Source organism: Sphaeroforma arctica (assembly GCF_001186125.1).
Source record: "Sphaeroforma arctica JP610 unplaced genomic scaffold supercont1.789, whole genome shotgun sequence".
Taxonomy (NCBI): domain Eukaryota; class Ichthyosporea; order Ichthyophonida; genus Sphaeroforma; species Sphaeroforma arctica.
This window is the reverse complement of record NW_014039769.1, coordinates 5,078-18,599: the sequence shown is the minus strand read 5'-3', so window position 1 is coordinate 18,599 and position 13,522 is coordinate 5,078. Positions and strand designations below refer to the sequence as shown.

The 13,522-nt window shown below is 47.0% G+C and overlaps 3 protein-coding genes across 3 annotated transcripts in view; 1 reads left to right on the top strand and 2 right to left on the bottom strand.

Moving 5' to 3' along the window:
• Window positions 1-618: 618 nt before the first annotated feature.
• Window positions 619-3,072, top strand: SARC_08609 (hypothetical protein). The gene is made up of 2 exons (XM_014297406.1): window positions 619-2,654; window positions 2,770-3,072. The coding sequence occupies exon 1, from the start codon at window positions 932-934 to the stop codon at window positions 2,393-2,395; it is 1,464 nt and encodes a 487-aa protein (XP_014152881.1). The 5' UTR covers window positions 619-931; the 3' UTR covers window positions 2,396-2,654; window positions 2,770-3,072.
• A 1,659-nt stretch (window positions 3,073-4,731) lies between these two features.
• On the bottom strand, window positions 4,732-10,203 carry SARC_08608 (hypothetical protein). Its single transcript, XM_014297405.1, has 6 exons — window positions 10,155-10,203; window positions 9,389-9,548; window positions 8,549-8,653; window positions 6,668-7,736; window positions 6,103-6,237; window positions 4,732-5,412 (listed from the first exon to the last, which is right to left on the bottom strand). Exons 1-6 carry the CDS (start codon window positions 10,181-10,183, stop codon window positions 5,219-5,221), a joined length of 1,692 nt encoding a protein of 563 aa, XP_014152880.1. The 5' UTR covers window positions 10,184-10,203; the 3' UTR covers window positions 4,732-5,218.
• A 335-nt stretch (window positions 10,204-10,538) lies between these two features.
• SARC_08607 (hypothetical protein) overlaps window positions 10,539-13,522 on the bottom strand; it is a gene marked incomplete at both ends in the record, with an annotated part of 3,824 nt that continues 840 nt past the window's right edge. Inside the window, 4 exons of the mRNA XM_014297404.1 lie at window positions 10,539-10,725; window positions 11,355-11,485; window positions 11,816-11,905; window positions 12,629-12,766. Of these exons, the coding sequence (XP_014152879.1) occupies window positions 10,539-10,725; window positions 11,355-11,485; window positions 11,816-11,905; window positions 12,629-12,766 (546 nt within the window). The remainder of the gene's footprint in view (window positions 10,726-11,354; window positions 11,486-11,815; window positions 11,906-12,628; window positions 12,767-13,522) is intronic.

The window sequence follows — 13,522 nt, the reverse complement described above, 5'->3', positions numbered from 1 at the left end:
ACCAATTTCCCCGAAGGACTGAACGTGGTCAGTGAGAAACTATAGCGTTCGGACATTGTTATAGGGACTGCGTGTATGCTACCACAAGGCTGATCTAACTAAGGTATATCCTCGCTATGTATATGTATGTATATGTATGTATATATACGTATATGAATTTAAAGCGAAGGATACAGACGTATTCCCCTGTGCTGTGTCTATTTGGTACAGATGTCAAATATTGTTTGTTTACGATTCAGGAACGGCAGAAACGGCAGCAAAAGGGCTGGGGAAAAAACCCCGCGCACATCAGCAAAAACTATTCTATTTTTAGCCGACCTGTTCTTGTTTTGTCACAAATTTGATTTTTCAGCCAATAGAATAAATTGTATTAATAGTCAAAAAGGTATATTATTAGATTCGATATTTTTCTGAATAGCATAAATGAATAATGATTGAGTGTATAGTTTGTAAGTAAAATTTATGGCCCTATGTAGACCATTCCACCAATGATAATACAGATAAATAAAGAAGCTGCATAGCAAACCGACGATTGTGTGTATGTATCTCAAAATGTATAAATACCTCTGCTGTGCTAAAAATACATAAAATAAATATTTACGCGAAACAATCTGATACTAAAAATGTGCCAGCTGAGTCAATGTCACGCTGCACTCATATATATGCCCATACTATGCAACATCTTTGCATTGGTACCACCTGCGACTTCTATCCACCAGAAGGCCTTTGCCACGCACGCTCCCTGCCGGCTTCATACTTGCTGCGTATAGCTGTAGTACTCATTTGAGTAACCACCCAGTGAATTTTTACTGAAGAATGGATCGTATGTAATCAAAGGACCGTCGATCTAATTTACATAACAGCAATCAAGACATCGCATTTTAGTGGAAATAAGACATTCCTCTAGTTTTAGTCTGTTCAAGCTGCTGAAATGTCTACAGATAAGAGACGTCGTGTGCCCAAGGCATGCGTGTACTGTCACCGTTCGCATCTGATGTGTGATCAGAGCCGTCCGTGTAAGCGTTGCGTGGACCGAAACGTGGCCCACCTCTGCCGTGATGAAGACGAGGATCTGCATTCTCTCTACAACAAACTACGAGCACAGATACGCACATTCCACGCAGAGTTTCGATCAACTCGTGCTAAAGAAGGCCTTCTTGAGCCCAGGCCAAACGCGGTTCCTCCTTCACGTATAGGCGTGTCTGTTCTAGGGGACAGTGAGCAAGTGGGTTCGAGATACATGCGGTCGAATAACATATACGATGGTGTTGTAGCTACGGATGGATTTGAGAATCTCGATCAAACGAAGATTAGCCTGGACTATCTAGGGGCTTTCTCTGAGCTTCCGGATGTCTTTGGTTGTGAAGATAGTAACCAGACGGTGTTTGGTGTTGGCGGGGATGATGACACGAGTAACAAGGCGATAAAAAAGTTCGACTCAGACAAAGCTGTACAGGCCATTGTGAAACAACTGGATAAGCGTATCCAGACTACTACCAGCAAGTACTGGCACCGATTCAACTACAACACACTCAATGTTATTGAGGGCCTCAAGAAGACCATGGAGCGCGAGGGCAATTTGGACCCGCATGTGTTTGCGCTGTGCATGACCAAGGTGCTGAAGTACTACGAAGGCTCGTACGACTTACATACGTATCTGAAGGGACGGGTGTCCGACGCAGAGCTGGAGCGGTTAGAAGAGGCTGTGACGCCCATACGCGAGCGTTTCCTAGAACGCCTCACTCTGTGTAAGCATGCGGATATGCTCGAGTTGAACCACATATTCGAGCGGCAGGTAGTTTCTCTACGCAAGTACTTCATGCTGCTGGGATTGCCGGCTATGATATGGCGTCGGTCTGGTCAGCTGGTGCTGGTGACAGACGACATAGGCGACATCCTGGGGTACAGGCGAGAGGAGCTTCTCATCAAGAAGCGTGTGTACGAGCTCATACCCGATTACGAAGTGGTGGACTTTATAGTCAAGTGCTGTATCCCCCAACAGGGCGGAGAGGGCAACATCCGCTGCATGGTAAGCCGGGTCAGGCTTACGCGCAAGGACGGGTCGCTCCTACGCACACGTTGCTCGCTTACGGCAGTACGTGGGAGACACGACATCCCTCTTTGCATGGTCGCCATCTTCCTGCCATTGGACGATCCCTTCCCCTGGAGTGTGCAGCCGTCCTGTGAGGTGGTGAGCTCCAACACGGTGGAGCCTCAACCGGCTTATCCAAAGGATCTGTACGATAAGGCGTTTTTAAACACACACCATGCGTCGTATAATATCCCGTCGCATCAGCGAACCGTGCCGGGTGGTTCACAACACCGCCTGTACAACAACATGGACCCGTCGGCCGGGCTTACGGCCCAGGAGATGGGCACCCTGCTCACGTTTTAGAGGTGCATGGTATTCAGATATACGGGCGTACAAGGGCGTGTAATAGGACAGTATGCTTACAAAAAAGGACGTTATACGTGTATTAGGAGAGTAGACGTACCATAGAAGCTTATACGTACAACAGGGCAATTTATCACCGAAAGCGTGAGCTTGGAAGTCCCTCCAGGCTTTATACATACAATAGGACATTACACCTACAATAGGACAATTTATACGTACTATAGGACAATATACGTACCATGGGATATACGTACAATAGGTCATTATACGTACAATGGGACAATTTATACGTACTATAGGACATTATACGTACCATGGGACAATTTATACGTACTATAGGACATTATACGTACCATGGGATACACGTACAATAGGTCATTATACGTACATACAATAGGATAATATACATACAGTAGGTCATTCTACGAACAATCGGACATTACACTTACCATAGGACAGTCGATATTATATTCGACGTAGAACCATGCGGTCGTCCAAGTAGGGATATATATAGTTGACAACGGCACTGTTACGTGTGTGGTGTCGAAGTCCTCGGTCGAGAGTACGGGTGCATGGAAGTCCTCGGCCGAGGGCACGGGTGCAAGGCGTGGGGGCTTTGTGCACTGTTTAGGAACATCACAAAACCTGTCCCAAAATCAATAAATGTATTTAACCTGCGTGTGTGAGCAGCTTGGTACTGTTCAGTACTGTTTAGTGGGGGGTATGTAGGCAAGCAATAGAGGGTATAGTATGTAGGCAGGCAATAGAGGGTATAGTAAGTAGGTAGGCAATAGAGGGTATAGTAAATGGGCGTATAATATGTAGTATATGCGCTAGTGTGGCTAGTTTTACTCTTGCTTCATGCTACGATACCTATATACCACCTATACATTTCTTCTTCTTCAAAACGTATTTCTCTTGCTTTATACTACAATACCTACACACCGCCTTCACATGTTTCCTACTTCAAAACGTATCACTCTTGCTTTATACTACGATACCTACACACCCTTACCACAGTTCTTATTCTTCAAGATGCATTACTTTTGCTTTATACTACTATACCTATACACCGTCTTCACATGAATCCTACTTCAAAACGTACTACTCTTGATTTATACTAGGATACCTACGCACCGTCTTCACATGTTTTCTACTTAAAAACGAATTTCTCTTGCTTTATACTACGATACCTACACCACTTATACATTTCTTCTTCAAAACGTATTACTCTTGCTTTATACTACGATACCTACACACCACCTATACATTTCTTCTTCAAAACGTATTTCTCTTGCTTCATACTTCAATACCTACACCCCCTTTCCACATTTCTTCTCTTCAAAACGTAATACTCTTGCTTAATATACTCCACACCTACATACCCTTTCCACATTTATTCTACTTCTTCAAAACGCATTCCTGTTGGGTCAGTCGAGTATACATGTAGTGTTATCGCCAGTTTATTGTCAGCAGGTGTGCATGGTTTGGTTAGGTGTGCATGGTCTGGTTATTATAGTTGAGTGTCGAAACCCAACACTGCACAGAGCATTGGGTTTATCAGCAGCGGGACAGGTGCAACAACGTTCGTGTTCTGATAATGCGTTGTGTGTCGTCCGTTGGTAACGTTTTGAGTGGTGTGTCGTGCTCTTGAGTTTTCGTCTGCGTGTATTTGGGCTTATGCTTTTACCAGAGCAGCAGGGTATTCGATTATATATATGTTGCCGGTGAGTCTAGTTGTGTACGCTTGTCTTTTTACATAGCAGGGTATCTGCGTTTATACATGTGTTCGGATGCATGTCATGTAAGTGTCCGTTATAGTGATAAGGGGTGGCCCTCCATACACTCCCGTCGCTCACCAAACAACCAGACACCACCACTGACACACATCGCATGTTGGTTTATGTTTCATGTACCTGCTTGAATGCTTCAACCAAACTGAACATCCCCCCAGAGGCACCCAATGCGCACTGGCAAGGATAGTACTGCCAGATACTCTGGGAGACCGTATGGACGACGCCACTGTATTTTTTAACAGGGTTTTATTTGGTGGGTTTTTTTTGCAGTACATCATTGCATTTAAGAATCTCCCTGTATCTGAGGTAGGTATGTCGTGACGACCCATCATCCAGCGTCGACCGCTATAAAAACCACAGCTCATCAGAAAAACCGAGTTTTATTAATATCTTCCATCAACTAATGTATCGTTCTCCACCGCGCGCTCGCTATTCATTCGCACTAAACTAGGATACGTCTTCATGAAACCTTATATATTTCACGTGCATCATGCATAGATGAATACACAGATACATATGCACAGATGTACATTTGTACACACATGCACATTGCAAATGTATATGTATATATATATATATATAAATGCTTATATATATATTTATTTGAGTCCGTATACATGAACACACATATACATACGTACGAATGCGCGTGTGTACACACATGTATACGTGCAAATGTTTATAAACGAGTCCATACACATACATACTAATACAAATACGTACGAATGCACATTTGCACACACATATGTATGTGCAAATGTTTATATATGCATCCGTATACCTGCATACACATCTCAGCTACATGAGATATATATGTCTGCTTGAATTCTACCGTGTATCATGAAGCATTTCCCTTCGCGAACCACAACTGTAAGCTGTGCTATGTCTAATTACCAACATCCTCACTTCCAGTCATGCATGCACTGCGCCTGTGATACCATTCGCTTTCTTCTCGTGTGCCGCCGAAGTGACTATACTCCTCCTGCTCGGCCCCATTATTCCGTCATATGAGAGAATAAGCCCACACTCATCTCTGGCTGTCTAGTTTCTGCTGGAACTTGTCCTTGAGCACAGCTATATGCCTATCTATTATATTTCCCATCTGTTCCACGCGTGCGCTGGAGGTGTTGATATCGTCTCCGTGGTCCATGGCACTCACATCCACAACATCCCACACATGCTCGCTGCCCTCGGCCGATCCCCTGTCGTCCCACGAGTGAGCTGCGACGTGCGAGAGAGAAGAGCACAACATATGAACAGAACGTATACGTAACGTGCCGGTTGCTGGATAGTTATGCATGTGTATGGACGATACTAACATCAGAGGTGTGACGATAGTTGGCGGCAACGTATGGATACGGATGCAACGTTGAATACGGATGTAACGTACATGCGAATGGGTAGACAAGGGATCTTGCTCGAGTATGATGCACAACATATAGTACAGATGTTGATAGGTATCAACAGATTATCTTAAAATTCGGATCGGGTCGCATAAATCATAAGTTGAGTGTGTGTCTGCACTATACCGTGATATATACACATACGTATTTGGTGACTCGGTCTTACGATACTGACCTGTGAGATATTGTACCTACACCTATATGCAAATAAAGCAGCACTTGAAAAGGCCCACATTATTACAGATATATTATGTATAGGGTGAGAAAGACACTCGAAAAGGCCCATATCATTGCAGATATAGTATATATAGGATGATAGACATCCGGCAAGGCCCATATTATCATAGATATATTATGCATAAGGTGAGAAAGCGTGTTGACCCCGGATATAGCTAGACTGCAGTACCAATGGCTGCGTTCAGGTCTGTGTGCATACAGTCACGCTTGTTCATTGAACAGCCGTGAATCGGTGTGTGCACTTGTTGCCACCTGTGTATATTGCACATACCCGCTACTTCTGTCCTGCTATGTCGACGTGGGCGGCCTTGTCTCATGTCTGCGGTGTAGGTCCCATTTTGTCCGTCGGAGCTGAATGTTGTGTTGATTGTTTGTTCATTGAAGTCACCGTTGGCCGACATTTGAGCTGGATGGGGTAGGAGCAGAGAAACAAAGATATGAGTCAGACATGCGCATTGTATGGGTGTACACACAGCAGAAAAACCATTCCTTCAGTACAAGCAATTGTATGGTGAGAAATGAGATGAGGGAAAGTGGGCCCGGGTGTCTATAGTGGCAAAACTTGTATGTGAATTCACTACAAGATATGGGGTGCTGTAACTACGTCAAGGGATACCATTGCAGACAACAAACGGAAACAGTTCAAGCGACCCGATCCTCTACACAACGGAACACCAAAACTCTGTATCTAAGGTCCAGTTGGTCGGTGGTATTGAACAAAGCCCTGCAAACCCTGCAATTGCCCAAACAACCCAACCCAAAGCCCAAACCACCACACAACCGGTATCTACATTGCACTGCCCTGTTTCCATGGCAACCACCACCAGGTCACATACACATATCCTCGATCCGCAATTCGCGCAGTTGTCTCAGGGGCGACGCAGGCTCCGACACTGAGTGATGCTCGATGCCCTCCTGTCCCCGTGGGTGCTGGTATTCCGAGGGGATGTGCACACGTGCGTGTGCCGCATCCGTAGATAGGTATCTGGTATCTGTAGGTAAGGAGTAGATCTCATCTGCCTCCTCATCCACGCTGCACCCCCGCCCATCAGTGAGATATGTGGCGGACGCAGGCCTCGGATAGGCCCTGGGCTGATTTTTGGGGCCGGGTCCGTTTTCCTGGGAGTGGGTGTACGCGTACCTGCCGTAGTTGCCCTGGGCCTGTGTGTCGATACGCGAATTCCTGTGTTCGCCCCCATGTGTCTCTCCCTGCCCCTGCCCCTCTCTTTGTGGACCGGGGGCGTGTCCGTTTGTTCGCGGATGGGTGCCATACGCCTGCGCGTCCCTGCGCCCCTCCGCCTGGCTCTCTCTCGTCCATGTGTGCGCCTTGGCCTCTGCCGGTGGCGGTGTGTGTACCGGTGCCCACCTGTCTGTATGAACCTCATCTAGTCCGTGTACCTTCGGCCTGTACACTGCGTGTTCGTGTTCGTGTGCGTGCTCGTGTACGTGTTCGTATGGTGGTCTATTCCGTGGAGTGTGTGTTATAGTGCGCGCCTGCCTGTCCCCCTGCACCACATCTCCCGTGTCACGCTGATAGGTCCCGTCGTTCACTGTGTTTCGGTCGTTCGTAGGCGATGGACTGTAGCCCCGGGCCACCTTTACTGTACTCTCCTTCCGGTGTAAAGCCCTGGAGATAGATGCGGATGCCCTGTCCTGATAGTTTGGCTTGGGATGCATAGTCCTGTCCTGATAATTTGGTTTGGGGTGCATAGTCCTGTCCTGATAGTTTGGTATGGGGTGCATAGTCCGGGGTGGCTCAATGTTCAGGTGCATCTTTGATTCCGTCACGTGTGTGTATGGGGATCCATTGGCTGGGGCGTCTGTGTTGATGGTGTAGGTAGACTGCTGTGTGTGTGTTTTGCTGTGCGTGGTGGTGGGTGACATCCTTCTGGCCGCTCGAGTCGCCTGCGGAAATGCGAAGGACAAGATGAAAAGCAAAAGCGTATCAGCGGATACCCACACAATCACTGGCAAGTACATGGTATGCAATCTATTATAGTCGTTTGAGGATCCGGCAAACAACAGGTTCTATTCAGAATAGAAATTACAGCCCAACATACAGATGATAAAGAGTGCAGGGTCCATCGGATCGCAGTAAAGGTAATATCAAGGCCTGTATGCCATAAGTTAGCTGGTAACAAGTGCGCCTGTATCAAACGCAAGCTCTCTGATGGCACAGACGATATGTACAAGTGCGCATGTATCAAACGCAAGCTCTCTGATGGCACAGACGATATGTACAAGTGCGCCTGTATCAAACGCAAGCTCTCTGATGGCACAGACGATATGTACAAGTGCGCATATATCAAACGCAAGCTCTCTGATGGCACAGACAATATGTACAAGTGCGCATATATCAAACGCAAGCTCTCTGATGGCACAGACGATATGTGCGTTGGAAGGCCGAGCTCATGTCGTATGTGTGGTATACAAAGCCGCTGTACACGTACGGCGACGCAGGGGTATGCTAGCCACAAAGCCATCCGTGTGCTCTACAGCGTGTTTCGGTGTGAACAGAATTATTGTATCGACCCACTTGGCAAAGGGCCAGCGCCAAGCCAGCACATATAAACGGCACACAGTACGTATACACCATGCATACATAGCCTAGCCTGGCATTGCATCGTACGTTAGAAAGCTTAAACCTTATAAAGTTTAACGCATTCAGGTATAAATCCAAATCAGCTTCCCGTGCCCCAGCGTAAACGTGCATATACCTGCAATCGTAAGTTGTTGATTTCTTCCTGGGCCTCCGCCAGCCTGCGAGTCAACAGAGCTTCTCTCTGTACGTGCTGTCGGGTGGATTCGGTATCATTGGCGCCCTGTGTGTTTGTTAGTGGTTGTGCAGGCTATCAGCCTACTGGTGTTCTGGGTGGGATGTAGTAGGATGTGTGCTTGCATTGGTATTGTCCCGTAATGAAGAAGTGTTCAGATAGTGGTGGTTGAGTGTATATGGTGGGATGTAGTAGGATGTGTGCTTGCATTGGTATTGTCCCGTAATGAAGAAGTGTTCAGATAGTGGTGGTTGAGTGTATATGGTGGGATGTAGTAGGATGTGTGCTTGCATTGGTATTGTACCGTATTGGAGAAGTGTATGCGGCTGTAAATACGATGCGTGCTGCAGGAGTACGTTTGTATTGTGCATGCTATGATGGATGATTGAGTTCATCAGTGGAATATACAATGACAAACCGAACACAGGGATTACAAACACCCACACACCTACACCCACAATCACACCCACACCCTAAAACAGAGACAGAGACAGACACGCAGAGACAGGTTGCTTTGCTGAAAGAAGTTCCAGTGATACAACCGTACATACACCCCGTCTTAGCGCCACATAAGGTGTACACTGTACACCATGAGTTTGGTGCCTCACAGTAGTCCCCATGCGCATGCCCTGTGAGTGTGCTACAAATGTATAAACAGACCTGCACCCACTGAGAATGTGCTACAAATGTATAAACAGACCTGCACCCACTGAAAATGCCCTACAAATGTATAAACAGACGTATGTCCTTTGCAGTATGACCCTGTGTATGACTTGTGCATACCTCTGTCTCATGCAAGTGCTCCTGTGTCCTCAACCGGTCCATCAACGCACGATTGGCGCGTTGCAAATCGGCGTTTTCCATTTCGAGTGCCCGAACTTCGGTGTATTTCTGATGGTGTGCGTCGGTCTGTTTGCGGAAATCGTTGCTCATATCCGACAGACTGCAAGGGATCCATAAGGGACGGGTCAAAAACATGAGCAATCGTCCTGTAGCACGCTGCTGCATGTGTGCCCTGGTAGCAAGGATTGTCCCCGAAACAGGACCGGTCCGACAGGAGCCAATGCTGGTGTATGCGGTTCGGGGTTTTATACTGCGTAAAGCAACTCACATGACTATCATCATCAACTCCCGTGTGTATGATGCAAACCCAAATTATGGCACGAGTGGTATGTACCAGATATGTATCAGACGCATGAGAAGTGAAACCCATCCAATCACACAGTAACCAGTCGCTTCAGGAACAGTTCGGTTTAACAATGCAATATGGGTACCACAGACCTTCTGCGTGGCAGTGGGGTGTACTAACATGTGATGGGGGAGAATAGAGATAGCCAGGAAGGAGAGATAGGCACATGTACGAGGGACTTGTAGGTACCGAATAGCAGTCTCAGGCGGAGAGATAGGGCACAAGAAACGCTCAAACGGACCAGCCGTCGCTGGAGCCAAGCATGCAACAGCACTCAGCCTACCCACACATTCATGAACAAAACCCAAGCACAACAACCAACCCTCCGGCGTACACTCGTACAGCCCCCTGCACCCTCACCTCTGACTCAGTTGGGCGATCTCTTTCATCCGCTCGTCTATGGTCGCATTGCTGTGTGTGTGTGTGTGCGCGAGCCATCGGGTTAGAAGCGAACACGCGGAAGATAAGGATACACAATCATAGCCGATATATATGTATATGTATTTCCTACTATAGCACACTATATGTTGATGTCGTAATCATAGCCTATATATATATACTTATATTTCATACTATAGCCTACTATATATTGATGTATGTACAAATTATACGCATGGTTCGTTTCGTAGCAGAGCAACCAGAACCTGATGTTAATCGTCAATACATAGACTAGGCGTGCACACTCCCGCACTCCAGACTACGCGTGCACATTCCGGCACACCAGAGAAGGTGCACATGGGCCCATTAATCTTTGATGAAGGTGCACACTGGCCCACTAATCCTTGGTGAGGTGCACAAGGGCTCATTAATCTTTGGTGAGGTGAACAAGGGCCCATTAATCTTTGGTGCAGGTGCACACTGGCCCACTAATCTTTGTAGGGTGCACGTCCTTTGTGATATACACTCGCGTGCTTCCAAGTGCGAATCTGCTCTGTGGATGATAGTATGAATATTTGCACATACTATGCGGCAACAGGCCCCCTACACGCACAGAACGGTGTCGTGAGCTCACGCCGTTGCCACTAACACACACTTGCACAGTGGTCGAGTGAATAGAGGCGTGATTAATTAAACAGAGATTAACTAGAATAGATATACAAACACACCCCAAGATTAAATAAATAGAGATTAAGTAGAATAGATATACAAACACACCCCAAGATAAAATAAATAGAGATTAACTTGAATAGATATACAAACACACCCCACGCACACATGAGGGTGACTCAGATCGCACACACGCCTATAACGAGAACCCGCGCTCGTATTGTGGGTCGATGTCTGTGACAGAAAGAATACGTACAATCAGACACAATAGACATGAATAGGACGCATTGGAGACGGTCACCAAGTGAGCTGTGTTTGCGTGTGCGATGATTGGCAAACCCAATGGCGCTCAGGGCTCGATTGTCGAGAGAAGGATTCTTCCACACACAACACACACTACAGTCTAGGCCACAATACAATACACAACTATGACCCGAGGTAGAGGTACATGCCCCCATGAGCGCCGTAGGGTGCATACTCGCACGCTCCACTTCTAGTATGCCGTGTACATACGCTGTCTTGAGAAGCATCTGTGTGAGCTCTAGCTGTGCCGTGGCCAGCCGTGCCTTCTCTTCCGCCGCGTCTTGCACCGCAGCTGACTGCTGTTCCATCTCTGTCAGTGCTTGCTCCTGTCGCCTCGCACGCTGTATGTGGGTGAACGGACGGGCGATAGGAGTCGTGGGACATGGGTGAGATAAGTTAAGATGAGATGAGATGAGATGAGCTGCTGAGCTGAGCTGAGCTGAGTTGAGTTGAGTTGGTTCGTGTCCGGCTGATATGTTTGGGATTGCCTTGCCGGGTGTATGATGTGGTCAGTATTGGTAGTAGCACGAGTGGCTCCAACAGACCCGATAGGCAACGAAGTATTAAGGTTTGTGATAAGGTATAAAAGTACTAGGGTTTGTATTGAGTGCTGTATCAAAGTTCCACCCGACCGTGTTGTGTTGTGTTGCGCTGTATTGTATTGTATGTACCTCATTCTGTTGGTTAATCCTCCTGTTGTCCTCCTCCAGTGACTTGTAGTTCACCTCCGCAGTCTCTGCTGCCGCGCGTAGGGTCATGACCTGATAGCGTGCGTGTGGGCAGAAAGTATTGTAAGTGCCATGGTACATTAATGAAGCGAATGCAAAAGAAGAAGCGAATGCAAAAGCAAAAGCAAATGCAAACGAAGAAGCGAATGCAAAAGCAAATGTAAAAGGCATGGTATACACAGAAGCATGGCTGATAATAATAAAAACTGGCAACGAGTCTCTTGCCAGGAAAGGTGAGCGATCGGCAGAGTACACACAACCGAAACCCCACGCACATTGTATCTGTTAAGCAAAGTCTGTTAAAAGAAGAGGCACCAACAAGCGTAAGAGCAACCGTACAACAGGGAGGGACAAGCATCAGGTTTTCACGCTAACGCCGTCACTCACTAGCACAGACGAGTAGTGAACTTGCCCTAAACTCTAAAAGTATCGGGTGTTCACGCTAACGCCGTCACTCACGAGCACAGACGAGCAGTGGACTTGCCCTAAATCCTAAAAGTATCGGTTGTTCACGCGCCGTCACTCACGAGCACAGACGAGCAGTGGACTTGCGCGCAATTGTGTACACGTGGTATGGGACAGGTCAGCCAGTCCCAAAATCCTGTCCACAGGGCTACCTCAATGCTCTGTCCACAAGGCTACCCTTAAACCCTATCCACAGGGCTACTCTAAACCCCTGTCCACAGGACTACTTTAAACCCCTGTTTACAGGGCTACCCAATAACGCTGTCCACGGGGCTACCCCATTGCACCTACCTCATCTGTGAGTCGATCGATCAGATTGTCCTTTGCGATAAGTGTTGAGCGCAGCGCATTGCGCCCAGACATCAGTTTGTCGACCTCGTTGTTGAGAATCTGGTTGTCTTTCTCGGCCATGCTCAGATTCCGTTTCAGCTGTGAGTGTGTGAGTGTAGTGTGAGAAATGGGATGATATTTACGAGTCAATCTCAGTAGTCATCTGATCATAGACTCCGTTTCAGCTGTGTGTGTTTGAGAGTAGTGGAAGCATAGATTCCGTTTCAGCTGTGTGTGTGCGAAGGTAGTGTGAGAGATGAGATGATATGTATGAGTCAACCTCAGTGGACATTTGAGCATAGATTCCGTTTCAGCTGTGTGTGTTTGAGGGTAGTGTGAGAGATGAGATGATATGTATGCGTCAACCTCAGTGGACATCTGAGCATAGATTCCGTTTCAGCTGTGTATGTTTGAGGGTAGTGGAAGCATAGATTCCGCTTCAGCTGTGATTGTGCGAGGGTAGTGTGAGAAATGAGATGATATGTATGCGTCAACCTCAGTGGACATCTGAGCATAAATTCCGTTTCAGCTGGGTGTGTTTGAGGGTAGTGTGAGAGATGAGATGATATTTATGAGTCAACCTCAGTAGTCATCTGAGCATAGATTCCGCTTCAGCTGTGATTGTGCGAGGGTAGCGTGAGAGAAGAGATGATATTTGTGAGTCAACCTCAGTAGTCATCTGAGCATAGATTCCGCTTCAGCTATGTGTATGTGAGGGTAGTGTGAGAGATGAGATGATATTTATGAGTCAAACTCAGTAGTCATCTGAGCATTCGGTGTGTGGGCCCTCCGAGGTATGCACGCACTGGACTTCGGCGAATTCGCCAGTGTGCACATTCACACAACTTTTAATAT

Coding starts and splice junctions, on each gene's coding strand:
- SARC_08609 (XM_014297406.1), top strand. CDS start 932: ATGTCTACAGATAAGAGACGTCGTGTGCCCAAGGCATGCGTGTACTGT.
- SARC_08608 (XM_014297405.1), bottom strand. CDS start 10,183: ATGAAAGAGATCGCCCAACTGAGTCAGAG. Junction 8,654..9,388: donor AGCACTTGCATGAGACAGAG/GTATGCACAAGT, acceptor ACAAACACACAG/GGCGCCAATGATACCGAATC. Junction 6,238..6,667: donor ATTGCGGATCGAGGATATGT/GTATGTGACCTG, acceptor TACCCCATCCAG/CTCAAATGTCGGCCAACGGT.